We start from the raw sequence: 21,741 nt of genomic DNA on the forward strand, positions 1-21,741 counted from the left end.
CAATTAAGAGCTCGCATGCCGCAAATAAGACCAGGCACAGCCAAAATAAATAATTTTTTAAAAAAATGCTACCTGAGCCTATACCCCCAAATATGCAATATTCATTTCTAAACTGTAAGCATGTGCTATGGTGCTAATGTATTAAGCATTCACAAAGTTATAAAATAAAAAGTGATATTTAAAAAAAAATCTTGACTGATGAAATACATAATGGTTTCAATGTCTTTCGTTCGTGGGAGTCAGACCACTAACACCATCACCCCTAGCACCATCAGGCTCTCAGCTCACTCCATGTGCCAGACTCACCCTTTACATAATCAACCTCCTAACAACCACGCAGGGTGTGTACTCTTATCATTTCCATTTTTTTTCCAATGAGAAGACTAAAGATTAAAGAAACTAAGCAGCGTAAGGGCACCAGAAAAACAGGCAGTGTGAGGCTGGGACCTGGCCTGGGAACTTAGGTCCCCCCGAACCTACTCTAACACTCCCAACTCCTTAAAACTAAGTGCCTCATCAGAAACACACCAAGGCCAGTTTCAGGGAAACACACCTCCTGTTCCTTCGGCATTTCATAGGAGAATAAAATGCTCCTGGTAGGATAGAATTTGAGTAAAAACTCAGGGAAAAATTCTTGTGATTTATTTGGTTGGAAATTTGAAATTCATGTTCCTGAGGCAAAAGCTTCCCACAAGCAGCGAGGAAACCAGCAAAACAAAGAAATCTGGGAGGAGGACATGATTAATAGGCAACAGTAAGGACTGCCTAGAACAGTGCTTAGCATGTAGTATGTGCTCAATAAATATTTATTAAATGAATAAATGATCCCAAGCACTATTCTGCCCTGGAGTAGAGGTCTGGTCCAACATGGAGCTGGGCTGCACTAAAAAAAATCTTCAAATTTCAAACACCAAAACCTTTAGCAGGAAGAGGTTAGAAAGTTGGGGTCCACCCTCCTTCAGATTCAGGGTTGGGTCTCTGAAGGGGCATAGACAGTGTGTACTAATACAGGTCACCATGGGGACCAAAAAGAAAGGCAAGATGCCAGCACAGATGATTCCTTATGCTGTAAGTGGCCCTGCCCTGCGAGCAGTCTTCTACTCAGATGATTGTGAATCTGAGCAATGCAACCTGCAGAAGGTATGAATAGAGAAAGGGAATTCACACCCCATGTCAGGGAAGAAAAAGGAATTTTGCAGGGAACCCTGCATCCAGGAGACAACCCTAGCTGGAAAAACAGATTAGAACCTGGAAACCCTCTGAAGTTCACAGGCAGAACTCAGGAACAAGTCCTCAGGAACAAGGGCACTGTCTTACCCCTGCACAGAGCTGCTCAAGCTCATGTTACCCTCAAAGGCTGAGCAAGTAGGTGTCCAGCTACACAAAGGTCTGGTAGCTTGCTTGGAGATATGCCTGTGACACAGGACTGGCCAAGAGACTCCAAAAGGCACAAGGATTGCTCCAATTCAGGAAGGGACAAGGTGACAAAAAGTTATCTAGGGCCCAAACTGCTGATTCTTTGAGAAGTGAGGGGGATAGGGAGAAATGTCTCCCCATACTTTTCTGTGAAAAAAAGCTGGCTGCAAAGCAACATATTCAGTGTGATCCCATTTCTTTAAGAAAGTATGTGTTGATCTTTTAGCGGCCAGTGGAGAGGGTGGGCGGATTCAAGATGTCAGATGGTGAAGGAGCCACAAGCACAGTGGAGGAAGGTGCAGAAGCCATGGCCAGTGCAGTGGGTGCAGCAGGTAGCACTGACAGCCAAGGCAGGCCAGGTAGTCCTGGGAGTCCTGGTGGCTCAGGTGGCCCTGGGGAGCCGAGGCAATCCTAAGGCCCTGGCATCACAGGAGAGGAAGATGCCACAGCCGGTGGCATTTCCCATACACAGTGGGCACCCCATACACCAGGGCCTGGTGGCTAGAGGTCCAGGTAACCCACTGCTCCAGTTCACCTTCCCTTGCCTTTGCTGTTACCTATGGAGGTGGAGATCGCCCACCAATTCCTGATCCCAAATGCTGAACTCTCAGGGACAGTTCAGAAGTAGCTCAATGTGAATGGCTGAAGACCCTGGCCAACTCCAAATTTCCATCCCCTCCTGTCTCGACCAGCTTTCTCTGGTGGTGCAGACCTTGCAGAGCTTTGTGCCCCATTTTTTGTTAACCCTTAGCAGGGAAAAGGGGGCTAAGTCTAACTCTGTGCCCCTCCTAGGCAGTGCATCCTTCCCTAGGGCATTGATTTCTGGACTAGGTGCTACTTTATTATTGCAGCCTAACATTTTGCCTGTGATGGCCCTTGGGTGCTCAAGGTCCACAAGTTTTGTTTGGTGATTAAATGTTTGCTACTACAGAAAACGAAACTGATCTATTTTTAAAAAGTGTGTGTATATGTACACAAAAGAGTCATGAATATAAATGCTTGGAGAAAGATTTTAGAAATATACACAGAAAAGTAATAATGCTAGAAAAGGAAAGGAAAATAGAAGTTTTACTCAATATATGATTGAATTGTTTGAGTATTTACATCAAGAATATATTCATGTCTTACTTATATAATTTTTATTAATTCCCGAACAGTCTCATCAGCAAAGTTAAAACTCAAAATTACCTGGATATATCAGGAGTCGGGAGAGTAACATAAAAAAAAAGGGAAGCCAAGAAAAGAGCATGGGAACAAATACAAAGAACAAGCCTCACTGGCAACAAGACTGCTGCTCAGGCAAGATCTCTGAGAAGCATGGGGGTAGCAGGACCCAAAGAGGGCTGAGAGCTACCTCTCAGCAAGATCCCTTCCTGAAATCCCTACTGAGTGTCCATCCTATTCTTGGAGCCCCCACTATGCCCCACCCTACTGAGTACTCACAAGCCCAGGGCCCACCTGTGCACTAGTCAGGGATGAAAATATAGTAAACTTGCTCCCCCTGTCCCAGTCATGCTAAGCAACCACACAGTTAGCACCTTGATCAGTGGTATCACGGTCACCGGTCACCGGAGGGAAGCCACCCCATGCAGGCTTTCCTGCCCCCGCCCACTCCTCTCCATGTCTCTCCTCCCTTAGGGAACATAGCCAGATCAGCGGGACAATGGGGTCAGTCCTGGGGAGGGGTGGGGGGCAAGGGGGAAGCAGAGTCTCTGTTACATCTGTCTGGAGGCCTGACCTTGGCTTCCAAAGGTGTGGCTTGTGCTGCTAGGGTTTTAAGAGGCTCACCTTGAAGCCAAAGTTGCAAGGAAGAACTCCCTACGAGCCCTGTCACAAGCTGATACGCTGATGAGAGCTAATGGTCTTGCTCCAGGGTGCCCTTGCTGTATACCTGCTTAGAAAAGGGAAATTGGCTGCATCCTTACAGGAGATCCCAATAGGATAGACCAAACTTCCAACTCCAGGAGAAACACCTGGGCCCACCGACCTGGGCCCACCCAGAAGCAAGGCTTCTCCACAGGGAGGCCGCAATTCACCATGGCTGACCCTGAGCCCCATCCGTCCCTAATGTTTCTCATAGGGTTAGACAGAGTTCCTGCCCTTGGGAAGCCTGGTGGGTGAGCCCCAGTAGCTGTTCACAGCTGCTCAGCACTGTTATACCATGAGAAAAGGAGGGAGCAAGCCCCTTTCTGCTCCTACCCCCAGTACCAAGCCTTTAGACTAAGGCAACAGTCACAGGAAAGGCTCCAATGCCACGGTGATGGTATGCTCATGGAAGAGAGAATGGGACCAGAGGCCAGGACCTGGCTGGAGAGCAGAAGCAGTTGGGTAGAAAAGAAGAAAAACACTTACGGTCCCAAAGCAAAAAATGGGACCCCAGAAGCAGGCTTCTGGGAGGAAAGCCTGCTGCTGTGAAAGGCAGCTGCCCATTGGAGTCTGAGGGGATGGGGTGGAGTCAGCCCAAGGTTGCTGGAATATGTTCTCCTCTTCCTGGACAAGCAAAGAATCAGGTCCAGGAGCCAACCACCACTCTCTGGGGAACATGCCCTGGCAATCACTCTGGTCCACCTGGCCTTCTGTCTCACCTGGATACCAGGTTCTCCAGGGTGTAAGATAGAGTCAAAAGGGCTGCACATGGAAGAGGTTTTAAATGGGCACTCTGACACGCTGGCCAGCAGCAGGGATCCTATAGATTATCCTTGTGGGTGGACCATAAGCTTTCCACTTAGTGGGGGAATCTGGTGGAATGACCCTACAGAAGAGTCCTGTGCAGACTGTACAATGTGGCTCCACCTGCACTGTGGATCAGAGCTGATGCTGGCCCCTGGCCCACACTGAGCCTCTCAGAGTCTCTCCCCGGAGAACTGAAATGGGGGAGGGAAAGGAAAACAGGGAGAGGGATGGGTGAGCTGTGAGTTGCCAAGATTCCCACCAGCCCGTCTGGTGAGAAGCCAGACTCACCAGGCTGCAGAAAGAAGCAGCAGGGAGGAGAAGAAGAGAAGCAGATTTGGGAGGAGAAGATGATCTCCCAGGTCCTCATCCCTATCTGAGAGCTGACTATAAACTACTTTTGAGTTCTGAAAGACACAACTCTGATCTTATAATATGGCCCCCTCATTTTGACTTAAGGCTGTCCAAGTTGGATTATGATATTTCCCACCAGAAGTGTTCTTTGACCATCCGCACTCTGCTCACCTGCTCCTACTGACCTGGGGAGCCCAGGCCTGGGCCTGAGAAGAGGTTCCATTCCCAAACAAAAGACTGTTTAAGGGACTTCCCTGGTGGTCCAGTGGCTAAGACTCCACGCTCACAATACAGGGGGCCCGGGTTTGATCCCTGGTCAGGGAACTAGATCTCACAAGCCACAACTAAGAGTTCGCATGCTGCAACTAAAAAAAGATCCCACATGCCACAACTAAAGTTCCCGCATGCCACATCTAAGACCGGTGCAGCCAAATAAATAAATATTAAAAAAAAAAGACTGTTTAAGATCTCTTATGGATACCAAACAAAATCATCGACATTCCTGTCCTCAAAAAAGTCTTATGTCAGATTAAGTTCATTGTGGTACAGACTCAAGTTTTCCAAGAAAAGGGGTCCTGCTAACCCAACATTAAACACTATTTCAGCCAAAGGGGAGAGGTGAGAGGGCAAGTGATGGCATAGTGATGGTCCATATGGAGCTGTCCACTGGGAGTGGGAGGACCAGAGCTGGAGAGTTTGGGGAGCCGTCAGCATGCAGCACCTTTTGCGTAGAAGCCTTGGGCAAGCCTAGTGAGAAGAAGAGATTTGGCTGAGGGCTGAGTCCTGGGAACCTCATCAGACAGGGCAAGCAGTGCCACAAAGGAGACCGACAAGTAAACAAGGACATGCTACAAAACCAAGAAGGAAGCATGGTCAGGAGGGTCTGAGCCCACAGGGAGGTCTAAGCAGATAAGGACAGGAACCTGGCCATTAGGCTGTCCCTGGAGCACCGGGAGGTAACAGGGTCAGGGTGTGTGTGTGTGTGTGTGTGTGTGTGTGTGAAGAAGTTTTGCTGCTCCTTTCTCTGAACTGTGTGGCTTTGGCTGAGTCCCTCATGCTGACCCAGACTGTGGGATCCAAGTAGGCTGACTATTGCATTTCCTCTGTGAACTCAGAGCCTGCACAGACCCAGATACACAGCAGGATTAATAAATGCTTGTTGAATGAACAAACACTGAACACAAATAAATAATGAACAAAAATGTTGGACAAAGAAACAGCATTCTCAGAATGAGAACCGTTTGGGAGCAAAGCCTTTCCTGGGGATAAAGCAGGGCCTCTGGAGAAATTAATTTTTCGGGGGAGGGTGTCAGTGGTGCTGTATAGATCCTAGGTATCTAAACCCACCCCCCAAGGCAGGTCATGGAATAACAACCAGCACCCTTTATCAGAATCGCTTATACCGATTCTGATAAAGTGGCCATGGGTCTTATTCCTGAAGGCTGTACACTCCACAAGGTCCTGGAGCTTGCGTGCTTGTTCAGAAGGTACTCCCTGCATCCATGCCAGCACATAAAAAAAGACTGAATGATTTCTGTCCTCATTCCCAACTGAACCCTGAGGCCTCTGGGGCCTGACACAGAGTGAGTGCTCTACAAGAGTGAGTTGTTTGGAAGAGACTGCAGCAGAGGCCTTGCTCCTAAACTCCATCTAGTGGGGACTGGGCTCTTCTCTTCTGGCCCTGGAGCCTTATATCCCCAAGGCCACCCTGAGATTGTCACCTGCTCCCCACCCCTAGCCCACTCTACCCAGGGGCAGAGAGTATACCAAGCAGGCCAGTCCTGCACACCGATGTCTGATCCCTTTACTGGACACATGGAAGTTTCCTCATCCCAAAGTAGCGAGGGAGATTCACTGAACAGAGGCCAGGGTGGGCAGTCCAGGCTCCTCCTCCTGGTCCTGCCCCACCTTGCTATGGGTTCTTCGAAACGCCCATTACCTCTCTGGCTTCAGTCTTTCCACCCTTCAACAGTGATTCTGACCCTCTATTGGCCAGAGCTACACAGAGGAAAAAATACTGTATAAGCAAAATCACTCAATTATTACTAAGTATTGTTACTATCTTTTCAAAAGCTATGTACATCTTTATCTGAATGTCTTGTTTCTCCTGAGCCACCAGCAGAGACTAAGGAAAAGGAAGCTGAGGGAGCCTGACCAAGGCCCATGTTCCCTGAAAACCTTGCCAGGAGACTCAGCCTTTACTCCTGGGGTCACTGCCCCTGCATCACACCAGCCTGAGAATCCCAGAATAAGGGCTCATATGGGAGTACAGGGAACACAGGATGGTTTCCAAAAAGGCAAAGCTTCTCGTTTCCTCTTTTTTCATGCCACTTAAAACAGGTTTTCAGTACCGCCAGGAGTGGTACTCCTCGAGCAGGAGTCAAGGTCTTGGCAACTGAAAGGGGCAGTGTTGCCCCCAGGGGTCCCCACCAGGCTCTATGAATTGAGGACAGGGAGGACATTTTTCTTTCTCACACCACACTCAGGGGTGTGGAGGTTCTTACCATTTAGAAAAGGACCTGGTCAAGGGGGAGGGAGGGTAAGGGAGGGAAGGATTGGGAGTTTGGGATTAGCAGAGGCAAATTATTATATATAGGATGGATAAACAACAAGGTCCTACTGTATAGCCCAGGGAACTATATTCAATATTCTGTGACAAACCATAATGGAAAAGAATATGAAAAAGAATATATTTTAAAAATATTTTTTAAAAATAAAAGGAGCTGGTAGTGTGACAACTGTCTCTGGAGCCCTGGATGTGTTCCCCAGGGTTCCTCATACCTGACTGGATACCTGGGTAGGGACAGCAGAGGCCATGTACCTGCTGTCCCTCAGTCTGTGTTTCAGCTCAGGCAATCTAAGGGGTACACCATGCTGGCCAGGGAGGTGCCAAGTACCAGTGAGAGCAGGGATCCTTGGAGGGGCTCCACCATACACCCTGACAAAGCTGGGGAGTAAAGGGTAGGGTGGGGGCAGACCTGGTCTGTTGGGAGAATCTAGAGCAAGCTTCCCTGTTCTGTCTCTTCCCTTCCTTCCTTTCTTCCACAGGTTCAGCCTGCATCACAGCTCCCTGAAAGCACCCTGGCAGGAAGCCTCTCTCACCCTGGCAGTTAGCACTAAGCACTATCATTTGCAAAAGTGCTTCAGTACAGGAGGGGAGCAGAGAAGAATGCTTGGCCACTGGGAAAGACCTACTCCAGTCCACCGGCTTTGGAGCCAGCTCCGTGTGCCACAGCCTGCACCCAGGCCCCAGGGCCCAGAGAAATGTACATCACAGAGTCAAATCATGTTATCTCTACCCCAGATGCCCATGAGCAGATCACTACCCCAGAGCAGCAAACACAGACTTGGAGCTCCCTCCCTCCTGCCCTCTTCCTAATCCCCAAAATCTGCCAAGGGAACCCTCTCCCACACCACAGTCCAGCCTTCCTGGAGTTTCATGAATATAAGTGAGGGTTAAGAAGAAACAGTGATACTCTTCCTACAGTGAGAGGGTGTTCTCTGTGGCTCTGGTGGTCTGGGCTTCAGATCCAACCAGCAATGAATTCTGAGAGCCTGTGGGATGGGCCGGAACTTTCAAGTAAACTCTCTGGTCTGAGGCTCAAATTCTGTATCTATTTTAGCAGCTGTGTGTGAAGATGAGAAGGATGGACCACAGTGGGCTTTCTGAGCATCTCCCAATGAGTGAGTCAGAGTTCCCAGAGGGCAGAGTCCATACCTTCAATCAAGTTTAACTCAAAGGTTCTCTGTAGTAGGAAACAGGGATGCTAATCTACCTGTTCACCTTTATATCCTCAGCCCTGGGCAGGAACCAGGCACCAGTTGGCATTTAATGCCAGGCCTCTTGTGAATGCTTTCATTTCTAGCACTTCATTTGATAAAATAAATGCTTGTTGAGTTGAGCATACTTGACTTGCCCTCTTGGAACTCCAGTATGGCCTCAATTTATTCCTCTTCCTTATTTCTTTCTCAGAGTGCTTGTAGGAACCAGGTGGCATCAATATTAAAGCATTTGCAGGTGAAGTGCTACTTTATGTTTTTAGCCGGGACTAGAATACCCAGCCGCCTACCTAACATCTCACTTGGATGCCTCTAAAACACAAGTTGTCCAGGAAAAAACTCCTGATCTTAGACCCCATCCTTGTTGCCCTCAGTGTGCACCAGATGTTCAGGTCAAAACTCAGGAGTCCTCCTGACTCCTTTCTTTTTCTAACCCTTCACAGCCAACCCTTTAGCCATCCTGCACAATATATTCAGAAGTTGAGCACTTTTCAGCACTCTCACCCTCTCCCCACTCCCCATCACCCCCTCCTCATTCTCGTCCAGTGACCATCTTCTCACACCTGAATACCTTTCAAGCCCCTCACTAGCTCCCAGCTTCTGCCCTTGCCCCTCAGGCTTGGCAACACATAGCAAAATGTGCATTCACCATTTTGTTTCCGCATCCAACAGGAAACTATCCTACAGATACAGTGGAAAAAACACAAAATATCCCATAGATACACTGGTAAAAATACAAAATGACACAGATACCAGGTTCCTCACTGTGGTGCTATTTGTAAGAGCAAAAGACTGGACACAGGTTGATGCCAAGGGAAAACCATAGCATGTGCATATGATAGAGCAGTGCCCAGATGCAAAAAGAAATCAGGAGAATTTCTATATTCTGCTATGAGGAGATCTTCAGGATATATTAAGTGAAAAAAAGGCAAAGTATAGAATAGTGTTTAGAATCTGTTACCTTTTATATACAAAAGAAAGGTAAATAAATGTATATTTCTCCTCATATTTTCAAAAAGAAACAATGGAAAAATCTGATAAAAATGGTTTCTCATCAGGGAAGGCAGAGAACAAAGTGGAAGGCAACAAGATGGAACTAGACTTCTCTCAATACACCTTGTTTTATTTGGAATCACATGAAAGTTTTAAATAATTTTAAGAAAATTAAATGGTAAAGAAAAAATATGGTAGATGGCATTGTTCTCCATTCTTTACCTTCTGTGGATTTCTGCCCTTTACCATGTGACTTTGCAATTCCTCCCACTAGAGGTGCAGTATATTTTCCCAGCTGCAGCAGACTCTATTTTTGAAAATAACCTCAGCGAAATTTCCAGTCTCATATGCTCTTTTTTTTTTTTTGGCCAAGCTACACGGAATGCAGGATCTTAGTTCCCCAACCAGGGATTGAACCCGCGCCCCCTGCAGTTCTAACCACTGGACCACCAGCAAATTCCCTCGTATGAACTTTTTTTAAAAATTTATTTATTTTTATTTTTTGGCTGTGTTGGGTTTTCATTGCTGTGCACGGGTTTCCTCTAGTTGCAGCAAGGGGGAGCTACTCTTCGTTGCAGTGCGCAGACTTCTCATTGCAGTGGTTTCTCTTGTTGTGGAGCACGGGCTCTAGGCACGTGGGCTTCAGTAGTTGCGGCATGTGGGCTCAGTAGTTGTGGTTTGTGGGCTATAGAGTGCAGGCTCAGTAGTTGTGGCACACAGGCTTAGTTGCTCCGCAGCATGTGGAATCTTCCCAGACCAGGGCTCAAACCCACGTCCCCTGCATTGGCAGGCGGATTCTTAACTACTGCGCCACCAGGGAAGCCCTCATATGCTCTTATAGAACCTGGACACTCGCAATCAAGAGATGGAGTCTGCCTCCTCCTCTCAAACCTGGGCAGGACTTTGTGACTGCCCCAATGAATGGAGTGTGGCAGAAGTAACAATGCACATCTTTTGAGATTAGGTAATAAAGGCAGCACAGTCTCCACCTGACTTCCTTTCTCAGGACACCCTTGGAACCCAGTAACCATGTTGTGAGGAAGCTCAATCTAGTCCACATGGAGAAGCACTGAGGCCCTCCCAGCTAATAGCCAGCATCAGCTGTAAGACATGTAAATGATGAAGACATGTCAAATGATTCCAGTCCCCAGCTTTCAACTCTTCCAGCTGAAGCTCCAGACATTGTGAAGCAGAAATAAGCCATCCCACTGTGCCCTGCCTGAATTCCTGACCTACAGAATCTAATAAGCAAAGTAATGGATGTTTTATACCACTGAGTTTTGGGGTAATTTGTTAGGTAGTCATAATAACTACAGTATCACACCTTGATTTTGGGCTTAACTAAAAATTGCTTTGACTAAAGAAATGTTAGCAGATGTGTCATTTCAAGCAGAGGCTTGAAATTGTGTGTGGTTAAGTATGCCCTCTTGTGCATCTGTCATCACCATCGGAAGAACATGCCCTGGCTAGCCTGCTGTCTGAGGAGGATGAGAGACACGTGGAGCAGACCTGGACTCACCTACAGCCTGGAGCCCAGCCTAGATCAATGAATTCTAGCCAGCATGCAGATGCATGAGTGAGAATTAAAAATTGCTATTTGAAGCCACTGAGTTTTGGTTGACTTACTGTGCAGTATGACAGTGGCAACAGGTAAGAGATCAAAAGGCAATCCTTACAAACTGAACACAAACTGGAAAAAAAAAAAACCAAACCTTAATTGTATAGCTTCTTAGTAGCATAACCACACAGAGAAGAATCATTTCTAATAGCTCTAAAACACAGAACTTTGGGACTTCCCTGGTGGTCCAGTGATTGAGACTCCACGCTCCCAATGCAGGGAGTCCGGGTTCAATCCCTGGTCAGGGAACTAGATCCCGCATGCTGCAACTAAAAGATCCCGCACTCAGAAACGAAGATCCTGCGTGCTGCAACTAAGACCTGGTGCAGCCAAATAAATAAATAAATAAATATTTTAAAATAAATAAATAAAACACAGAACTTTGACTACATATTCCTGAAAATATATAAACTAAGGACAAAAGATACTACAAGCGAATTTTAAACTACATTCAGTAGTATTGTTAGTAAAAATATCTATCATTATTTTGAAATAAGCACACATATATACATTACATATATATAATAGTCTATATATATGCAAGGTTTGTTTGGATTCTGATTTGAACAAACAAACTCTCAAAAGTCATTTTTGGAAATCACATTTTTCTCTGAACTCCCCCATACATACATAAGTAAAAATCTGTGTTTTCTCTTGCTAAAAAAAATTTTTTTTAATAAAAAAATCTTTTAAATAAAAAGTCATTTTTGAGATAATCAAGGAAAATTGAACATGGACTAGGTATTAGGTTATATTAAGAAATTAGAGGGAAGATCCCACATGCTGTGGAGCAACTAAGCCCGTGCACCACAGCTACTGAGCCTGCGCTCTAGAGCCCGCGAGTCACAACTACTGAAGCCCGCACACCCAGAGCCTGTGCTCCACAACAAGAGAAGCCACTGCAATGAGAAGCCCACGCACCGCAACAAGTAGCCCCCACTCGCCGCAACTAGAGAAAGCCCGCGCGCAGCAACAAAGACCCAACGCAGCCATAAATAAATATGTAAATAAATAAAGTTGAAAAAAAATTACAGTTAACTTTTGTTGGCTGTGATAATGTCATTGGATTAAAATTAAAATATCTTTTAACTATGAGAGGTACATCCTAAAGTATTTATGAGTGAAATGATATGTTAGGATTTTGACTGAAAATAATCCAGCCAAAAAAAAAAAAATTGGAGGAATATAGATGAAACAAGTTGGCAAAACACTGATCGTTGTTGAAGCTGGGTGATGGGGTCACAGGAGGGAGTTCACCATACCATCTTCTCTCCTTTTATGTGTGTTTGAAACTTTCATCTGCAGAGTACGTGCTGCCCCTGGGGACATCTAACCTACAGAGCCAAAGGCCAACGCACCCCAAAGAGAGGCCAGCATGACCTGGCCAACCTGGGAAGGACAAGCCTGCACCGGGGCTGCCATGGCTAAGATGCAAGCAGTGGCTGCCTCTCCAATCCAGCCCTGTCTCTGCCACTGTCCTCAGCTGGCACCACTCCAAACCCAAGCTAGCAAGGCTGTGGCTTCTACAACCCAACACTGGCCACTCAAGATCAGATAAAGGGGTTTGGAAAGTGGGCTCACAAGGCCATAGGAAAGGGAGAAGTTCACATAGCATGATTACTGAAACAATCACACTGCCTTAGTTATTACCCCAGTTCAGAGGACAGAGTCAGGATCCAAAAGGGTCTCACTAGGTTGGAAGGGATCTCTAAGTACAACCAGAGATGTCATGGCAGGGACCCATGCAGAACCCCCAAAGATTCACACTCAGGTCGCACAAGCCCAGGATGGAGGGAATCCAGCCTTCATGCTGAGATGCCCAGCATGAGGCTGGACAACTGTGTGGTGCAGTGACAGAGAGTGCTCAGAAAGGTGTAGGATGGTGTTCTCAGGCTACATAAGCCAAGGCCCCTCATCCTTCAGACTGTCACTCACAGTCCATGTGACATGCTGAGCCCTGAGCCCTGTTCTTTGAGCCTTCCTGTCATCAGGATCTGACAGTCTTGGGCAGGACAGCCCAGGTCAGCAAGGGTCCCAGAGTCACATTCCAGCCACAGGAGTTGGAGAAGCCTAGAGACAAGACCAGGGTTGAGGAGGTGAGAGCACAGTGAGCTCCTGCCAAACCTGTGAGCGGATAAGTCAGCTGGCCCAGAGGGCAGAGCCAGCACCCAGAGACAGGAGGTATAAGGAGACACACAAAGGGAAAGAAGAACTTTCCAACAGTGGAATCATCTGCCTGGGAGGGACCAGAGGCCACGGACCACTGGGGTATTCGCACCAAGGCAGAGCTCCTGCCTTCAGGGAATATGGAAGCAGCCATTCCGGTATCCATTAGGTGTTGGATTAGATGCTCAAAATAAAAGGAGGACAGAGCAAACATATCACGTGCTGAAGCTAAACCATGCTCCTGAAGGATGTGGCCTCACATGCCAGACCTTGACATTGGAGGAGACCTGGCCTGAGCCCACAAAACCCACGGAGCTACAGGAGAAACTGCAGTGAGTACCACATCCATCTCCTCACTCTACAAGGGAAGGAAGCTGTACAACTGCCAACTGGAGGGGGCAGAACTAAAGTCTCTTTCAGGCCAGCCCTATCCATGCCCCACCTCCCCCACCACAAAGTGTTTGCTAACTCTGGCTCCCCTGGAAAACGTGAGCACACTGGCTGCTGCCAGAGCACCTGTGGGATATGGATGGGACAACACTCAGGAGATAAGCAGTCGAGCACGGCTGGGAAAAGGGATCCTGCAGCAGGCTCTGCAGGTCCAGGTGGGAGCCTTGCTGGCTGGCCAGCCAAGCCAGTAGAAGGATGCCAAGAGCTTTTCAAAAGCCCGTGTTTACCAGGAGCAACCAATTGGCAAGGCAGCAGCCAGTCCCTCTCCTGGCTCCAGGCTTGATTGTGAGGTCATTTTGTCCACTCCGGAAGATCTCTGGGGCACAATGGAAGAGCAATCCTCTTCATTTAAAGCTCTTCTAATTAACCTAAAGGCTGCACATTGTACTTGTTTTCTCTCCTCTGTGAAGCTGAACAGTGGGAAGCATCCCCCTTCCTTTTCAATCATCTCACAGAAATAAGCTGTCAGAGGTGGAGGAGACTTTGGGGATTATTTAGTTAAATTTCTCATTTTACAGATGGAAAAAAACTGAGGACCTACCCAACACGTACAGCCAGTTTCAGGCAACATCAGGACTGATTAAAACCTGAGTTTCTGACCCCCACCCAGGATGCTTCCACCATTCTTCATCCCCCACCCCACCCTACCCCATCCTTTGCTCAAATGTCCTACTTCCAGATCCTTTTCCTGTCCTCAAGGCCCTCCCATCCTCTTGCTAAATTTTCCATCTTCTGAGAACAGGAGGCAGGGAAGTGACGTGGTTCTCCAGCTGTGCTCAGTGTATGGCATTTGGGTTTGCTAAAGTCAGCTAGCTGGCTGTTCTTCTGAATCTCTCATGTTAGACCTTTGGAGCTCCCAACAGAGTAAGTTAGTGCTGTGAATGTGTTTTGTAAGCTGTTGAACACCATACAAATATGTGCTCTACTATTTTAGAAGATGAAATAATACAAACCCTTTTAATCGTGTGCTCATTTCTCTTACCTCTGTGAGACAAAGAGAAGGCAGGAGCAAACTCTAATTTAAGGAAGTTGAGGGTAAAGATTTGAACTTGTCTCTCTTTCTCTCCCATCACGCTGTGAGCCCTTTTGAGGGCAGAGCCCATATCCTGCGCCTTCCTTTGTTCCTCACATTTCACCCAGGGATAGGCATCCAGTAGGTGCTCAGCAAAGGGTTTCCTGAATATGTGGCTGAACATCACTTTAAAGTCCTCCTACTTCTAAGTAGAATTTAACTGTAGAAATCCCTCATAACTGCTCCCGTATACAAAAAGCGCAGACGATCCTTATTACCTACCAGCACACGTGAACGTATCCAATGTATGGATGTGACTACCAGGAAATTTCCTTACCTCTCCTTTCCTCCTAAGCACCCAAGTGTCTTACTGGTTCTTCCAGCATCCCTGGCGGGGGGGCAGGCACATCCCCCTCCCTGAGCCTGGGGCACTGGAGAGCTTGGGCTCCTCTGGGTATAGGGGCAGTCCCAGATAGGACCAGGTTGGGTGATCCTTGTGTGAGCTCCTAGACAAGCTGCTGAGGCTCTTTGATCTCCTCAGTGGTTGGGACCAAGTCCTTACACTACTCCTTAGGGAAAATCTCTTCCTCACCTTTGGCCCTGACAGCAGTCCCACCACTTCAGAAGCAGCCAGGCCTCTCCAAAGAAATCTGGATTTGATCTCAAGGGTGACCTAAAGTTCTCTGGAGCCTCCCAATATGCCTCCGTGTGACCCTCCTGTTAGAAAGAAGTGGAGATACCACGTAAGAGGGCTCTGCTAGAGCAAGGCTCTCTTAACCCTAGATGCCCCTAAGAGCAAAGTACGGGAAGGAGAGATCAAAGCAGCCCTGAGACCAGCCTGGGCACCCAAGGTTTAGCACAGATCAATCAGGGAGCATGCTCCTCTTCTCCATCCTACAGGCACAGCTGGCCAGAACCTAAAGTATAAGACACATGCACTGAGAGAATCCCAGAAAGGGACAGGTCCCCACCAGAGGCCCAATCCACGGTGGGGGTGGGACACCAGAATTCATCTCCCTTACCATAGGCCAGGGTCCTAATTCATTCCCCAGCTACAATCAGCTTCCACCACTACAATGGTGAAAGGAGATGGCAGAAGGCCCTACAGGAAAGGAACCTGCGCAAGTCCTACGAATGCAGTACCAACACCAGCATGACATGCCCCTGGCACCAATTGAGATAGGAGTCCCCAGAGCTGGATTGTCCACCAAGTCCCAGCTTACTAGGAGGGCCTCAAGTCCTAAAGTGACACTTGGCCCTTGCTGCTGGCAGGTAGGTCTCAGCCACCATTTCACCATTTTAAAAAGTGAGTCCCTGGGAAGGAAGGACGAATAAGGCCAGGACAGATGGAGCCTGCAGGAGCTGTATGGCCAGGCAGGTGGAGTGAGGAATAAGTGTGTGTAAAACACCTAGAGGAATGACTATGGTGGAACAGGCACCCAGCAATGGTAGTTATAACTATTACGACAGCTTTGCCAACCTGTCTCCACAGTCAGCACCAACTGATTGCGTATGGGCCACAGGCTCCAGGTACAGATTCTCCCCAAGCAGCCCACACATAGCAAGGTCTGCCCCTCCCCACATCCATCACAGATTAGGGGAAAGGGCCCCATTCAAATGTGCAGGACCTATGAAAAGGGGGAGGATTTACTGAAGCCCCAAATCCTCTCTCCTAGCAGCCTGCTACTTACATATACAGGGAAGGCTCCCCCTGTTATGCTGGAGTGAAAAGGTGTGATCCAGGGGCTCTGAAAGCTTTGACTTCTTAAACTCAGAACCAAACCTACTCAGTGGAAGGAGAAATTTAGAAAAAGAACAGAAAAGTGGCCCACTGTATTGTTCTTTGGTTCCCAAACTAGTCCAAAGTCTAGATCTACTTTCAACAAACTCTCAGTCCCTTCACATCTGAAGCCCTCAACGAACTCTTTCTTAAAAAGCTAGAATTTATTGGCCAAAAAGAGAAATGTGATTCTGAGTGGCTTCTAGATGTAATTCCCAGTTTTCAGGAAAAATACGGGACAGAAGAACATCTTAAATAACACCACAAGGATACAATCAGCATAATCCAGAATATGAGAAACCACAGGACAAATAACACAGCCAATCATAAATCGCAACGGGGAAAAAAGGAGAAGGAACATACAGATTTAAAGAAACTGAAGAGATGTATCAGACAAATGCAATGTGTAGATCCTGTTTAGTTCACAGTTCCAACAAACCAATTGTAAAAATAAATTAATAAGATAATCAAAAAAACTGAACCCTGACAGGATATTTGCTGAGATTAAGAAGAGAATGTTAGCTGTTTAGATATGATCATGGTGCTATGGTAATGTTTTTACAAATCCCTTATTTCTTAGAAATAGACACTAAAATATTGATGATGAAATGTTGGGATATCTTGAAGATGGGGGTGGAAGTGAGGGAGATAGATAAACTTAATCAGCCATGAGCTGATGATGGTGGTGGCTGGGCAATGGGAACATGGGAGCTTATTAACTTATTCTCTCTACTTTTATGTATGTATGTTTGAAATTTTCCATAATAAAAAGTTTTTTTAAAATAAAATAGACTTCCTCCCCTTAATGCCTCCATAACTTTTTTTTTTTGTATCTGCAGCATCTTATCAGTCTTACTAATGCTAGGAACAGCTATATTATCAAAACTGTCCCTCTCTCCCTGGCAAGAAATGCAAAAATGGTTGCCCCCTTTGGGTGAGCTTTTGACATCATCACCATTCAGATGTTAGGTCACTTAAGCGCAAACTCCATGACATGCCCTCCATGAGAATCCAATGGCCTCACAGGATCTCTAAATAATAAAGGATCATTATTTCCAAACCTAACAATTGTATCCTTTCATTTTAGCCTTACAAATTAATCCCAGATTTTTCTAGAGCCTGACTGATAGCTGACATAGTATAACAAGTCTGGCTAATCCCAAACCAGAGATACTATGCCTGACAAATCCATTCATTCATTCATTCATTCATTTTTGAGATATAATTATGGCAAACCCATCTTGAGAAAGGAACTCTGGGTATGGTTCTCAGAGCAGCTTCAACCACCTTCCAGCAAATGCCCAGGCTCTCTGTGCCCAGCTGCCTTTGGCTCAAGATGTCTCCCTGGACTGAAAGTGAGTGAGAGCTCAGCACTGATCACCAATTTCAATGGGGTAACGAGCGGGAGGCGCCTTACCTGGTTTGCCCCAGCTTTCCACACCCCTGCACTCAGCCCCAATCTCTGCTCACTGTCCCTGCCTGTGTAAACCACGCTCCTCATGTCATTTCTATCTCTCTCCACCTCTTAGATCCCCATCACTCTCCCAAGAGTCTTGGGATTCTCCTTCTTTTGAAGCCTGGCTCTGCCTCTCCACTCTTCTCACTTGACAACCCTTCTATAAGCACTACCTATTTGACACTTCTCAGACACTGAGCTGCCTACAGTGTCACTCCTAGGAACCTTCCATGACTTTGTTCTCTGAGAGCTCTTCAAGAGCTATCTGACCAACCAGACTGTGAGGTGCTATAGGACAGGGGAGCATCATATATTCTTCCAGACCCTCCACAAAGCCCAGCACAGTGCTTGCTCTTGATACCAGTAAATATACCTTGGTTGATTGACTAAAGATCAATTTGCAAATGTCAAAGTTCTGCAAGTCCGCAGAGCTGGTGTAGATTAAACAGGCCGCCACTGGTCTACGTGGCTTCTTTGTGCAATTTTTTTAAAAGGTGCTTTCTGGAGTACTCATAAAATTTCTCTTGAACTGGTGATGTGTGTACAAGTAAAATCCCATCAACTTGGGACCTTCACTGTACATCAGGCATTCCACCATAAAAATAAGTGAATGAATGAATAAGTGAAAGGTGCCCCTTCCTGTAGGAAGATGCAGCCCATACCAAGGCATATAGCTTGGAGCCTGAGATAGAGTTCAGCCTTCCCTGACCTGGCAGTCCTTGGGAAAGGCACAACGTATATAACTGCACATGTGACCCTGAGACCAGAAGCAGAGAGCCCTGCCTTGAGAGACTCTCTGATGCCCAAAGTGCCATATCATCCAAACAGGTTAAGAGGCGGCACTATGGGTGTGGTGGCACTGCTACTCACAGGATTCTAGTCAAGCTCTTCAGCCACAGATGCTGGAGCTGCCCCCTCACAGAACCCAAGTCAGCTCAGTATGAGGATGAAAAGACTAATTCAACCTGGGGTGACAAGGGGTAATACAGCAACAGGAAAGAGACAGGAATCAACTCCCCCAGGACCTCAGTTCCATTCCCCTTTGGGGTCAGTAAAATTACCTCCCCCTTACCTGGCCCTCCACCTACCTCTATTCACAATATAATTCCCCCAAATTCACAAGCTGGCTTGAAACTATGCCAATGCCTTTCCCGAATGCCCAGAAGCACATGCCACAGGGCTTTTTCTCCATCAATGGGCCAATCTGTTCAGCAGCATCTCGGAACAGAACATGCTAAATTTGGCATCAGGTACCTGAGACGCTCTGGTGAGAGGAAGTAGAAGCCATTCTGATGCTGAAGGAGAGACGTATCATGGAGATGCAGCTCAGCTGAGATGCTCTGACAAGCAAATATCAGCTGGAAGAGTAAATCCCATCTCCTAAGGGCCCCCAATTCAGAGCTTTGGTGACAAATAGCCAGCTCACCCCCTGAGCCTGACAGCTGTAGGACCTTAGCTCCACAGGTCCACTCCTGCCCACAGCCAGGAGTGAGATTATGTGACTGCTAAATCCAGCAGGAGCCCATGGTTCCCTAACCCACAGTAGTTCATGGGTCTGCCCTGTAGCAGAACACATAGACACGGTAGAAATGAAATACTGAAAAGGAATATGAATAGACACTAGCCTCTTCCTGTGTCTTTGGGCTGCCCTAGTCTTTCCAAATTTTCATATGCTTGGCTCTGCAACATTAGATAAACTACAAGCAGACTAGCCTGTTTGGTTATCAGAAGAGAAATGACAAATTTCCCATATAGAGAACTCCTAACAACAATGTGTTTTTCCACTCAGCCGTAGATGCTTTCCTTTGGAAGGAGAGCTCTAAAGCCTGAGTGAGCCTCCCCCAAGCTAAAACTCAAACAGCAGCTCAACACGCAGCAAAATGGACAGTATTTGCAGTGCTAAGAACTGTGTGCTATCCAACTGCATTACCATAATAGCTAATGTAAAACGGGCAAATCCCTACTCTAAAAGGGATGGTCACAGGCTGGCCTGTCTGTGGCAGGTTTCAGGCTACTAAGAGCCTTTCATTACTGTTAATTGTCTAAGAAACAACTTCTGAGAAAATAACCACATGAGAGGCACAGTTGGGCAGCTAAAGAATCAAAAATTATGCTCCCTCACAGTTTATGCGCTCCCACACAGAGAAGCCAAGGCAACATTATCAGCAGACTCACATGGATCCAGAAGCACTCCCCAGTTTTGCTACTCCCCAGGTCTGTTTGGTGTAAAGATAATGCCTTCCATTTTATCTTGTTGTCTCTTGGTAGCTTTCCTGAGTTTTCAGTCTACTGGTTTATTATATATTGGCATTTCCTTCCACTGCATTTACTGCCACTTGATTGTTTATAGGACCTCGGGATGCATTTTAAACAAGCTGGTTTCACAGTATTTGATCAGATATGTTCTGTTTAAAACATTCCACTGATCTGAGGTGGTAATCTAAATCATAAGAGAACATATTTGGTTCTAGATGATTCAACTGCATTTTTGCTTCACCCCAAAGTGTTTTTCACTAAACCATTGTGAAAGCACATGACCCTGTTAGTATTTATGAGCCTAAATAAGTACCTTTTGGTGTCCAGTGGCATTTTCCCTTCCTCCAAAGATGATTTTAGCCACTAAATGCCTGAGGAAAGCACATGACCAAGTTCATGGTTCAACTATTTCCACATCTTTCTGTTCCTCGCAGTGACACTTATCTTCCCTGACAGCCACTCCCATTGTGCTCTTTCCTTGGCCCAACACAATGGACACATGCAGACTCCAGCAGACAGGGAGGACGCTTTCCGTCCCATTGCTCCCCAGTGCAGAGGGACCCAGCAGAGGTTACATAAGCCCCTCCTTAGCCCGGCATTGGGGAGGAAGCGAATTTGGGGTTCGTGACGGAGTCACGGTCTGCAGGCCCGGACTGACCCTGCGCTCACCATTCTGCTTTACTAAGGCAGGGCGGCTGTAAAGGGAGGGCCGCTTCCCGCGACCACCCGCTCATGCCAAACCAGCTGGGTTCTAAGTGTGGCCGGACGTCCGACCTCGCTGTCCAGACTAGACCGCAGGGTCGTGGGCCCCGGCCCCGGCCTCGGCCTCAAGCTACAGATCCCCGCCCCCCGGGCGCCGCCGTGTCCCGCACTTACGTGCCCGGGCCGGCACCGGGCCCGGGGCCTGGACCCGGTGGTCCGGCGGTTGCCCGCGCCCCGCCTGACGCCGGGAGCTGTCCTCCACCAGCCGGTGCTGAAGGCGGCTTCCCTGCGCCGGGGCCGGGGCCGGAGCCGCCGGGCGTCAGCGGCCCGTCGCCAGCGCCGCCCTCCAGGCTGGCCTCGTTGCCCATGGCGGGCGGGCGGGCGGGGTCGGGGTCGCACTGGGCCCGGGCCGGCGGTTCCCGGGCTGCTGCTCACACACTCCGTGCCGCCGCCGCAGCCGCCGCCGCCGCCATCATCTCCCAGCTCTGCTCGCGCCGCCGCCTGCCGCTGCGCATGCGCGGCTCGGGTGCCCCTTCCCTGCTCACGACGCCCCCCACGCGTGCGCGCGCTCCCGCCAGCCCGTGAGGACTCTAGTACACGAGCCAGAAGCGGGGTCGCAGGGAAACAGCCACCGGCGGCAGCGCATGCGCCGTCTGAGGCCGACGCGAACGGCGAGTGCTACCAGGAGCCCAGCGGCGGTTGGTGGGAGCTTCCCACCCAACCAGGATTGGAGGGACACGGATCACGAGAAGGGGCCGTGGGGGCGTCGCGCCGTGCCCTGCCCTGGAGTCAGTGGCGCTTTCTGACTCGGAGAACTTGGGAGTGGGAGCTCTCATTTGGGTAACTTCAGTGTCCCACCTGGCAGACTTTGTGGGAACAGGCCTCAGAGAGGGGACACCGAGTGTGGCATTAAAGGATGTTTAGGAGTTGGAAACGCAAATAAACAAGAGTGTTAAGAGGCACGATGTCATGGGAGGACGGAGATAAAGGATGCTGGGTGATGGGGCTGGTTATGAGGGTCTCAAAGGCTAGCTGGGGGGTGAAGATTTTATTCAGATGGTGCAATGGGAACGAACCATCTGGGATTC

General features: G+C 48.0%; 1 protein-coding gene across 2 annotated transcripts in view; it reads right to left on the bottom strand.

Moving 5' to 3' along the window:
* Positions 1-21,164, bottom strand: part of BSN (bassoon presynaptic cytomatrix protein) — a 91,353-nt gene extending 70,189 nt beyond the window's left edge. For both annotated transcript variants that reach the window (XM_060308525.1, XM_060308524.1), the window contains exon 1: positions 20,828-21,164. In XM_060308525.1, coding sequence (XP_060164508.1) covers positions 20,828-21,021 — 194 coding nt within the window. In that variant the 5' untranslated portion in view covers positions 21,022-21,164. The remainder of the gene's footprint in view (positions 1-20,827) is intronic.
* Between the last annotated feature and the right edge of the window lie 577 nt (positions 21,165-21,741).

Source organism: Globicephala melas, chromosome 11, assembly GCF_963455315.2.
Source record: "Globicephala melas chromosome 11, mGloMel1.2, whole genome shotgun sequence".
Lineage (NCBI taxonomy): Eukaryota > Metazoa > Chordata > Mammalia > Artiodactyla > Delphinidae > Globicephala > Globicephala melas.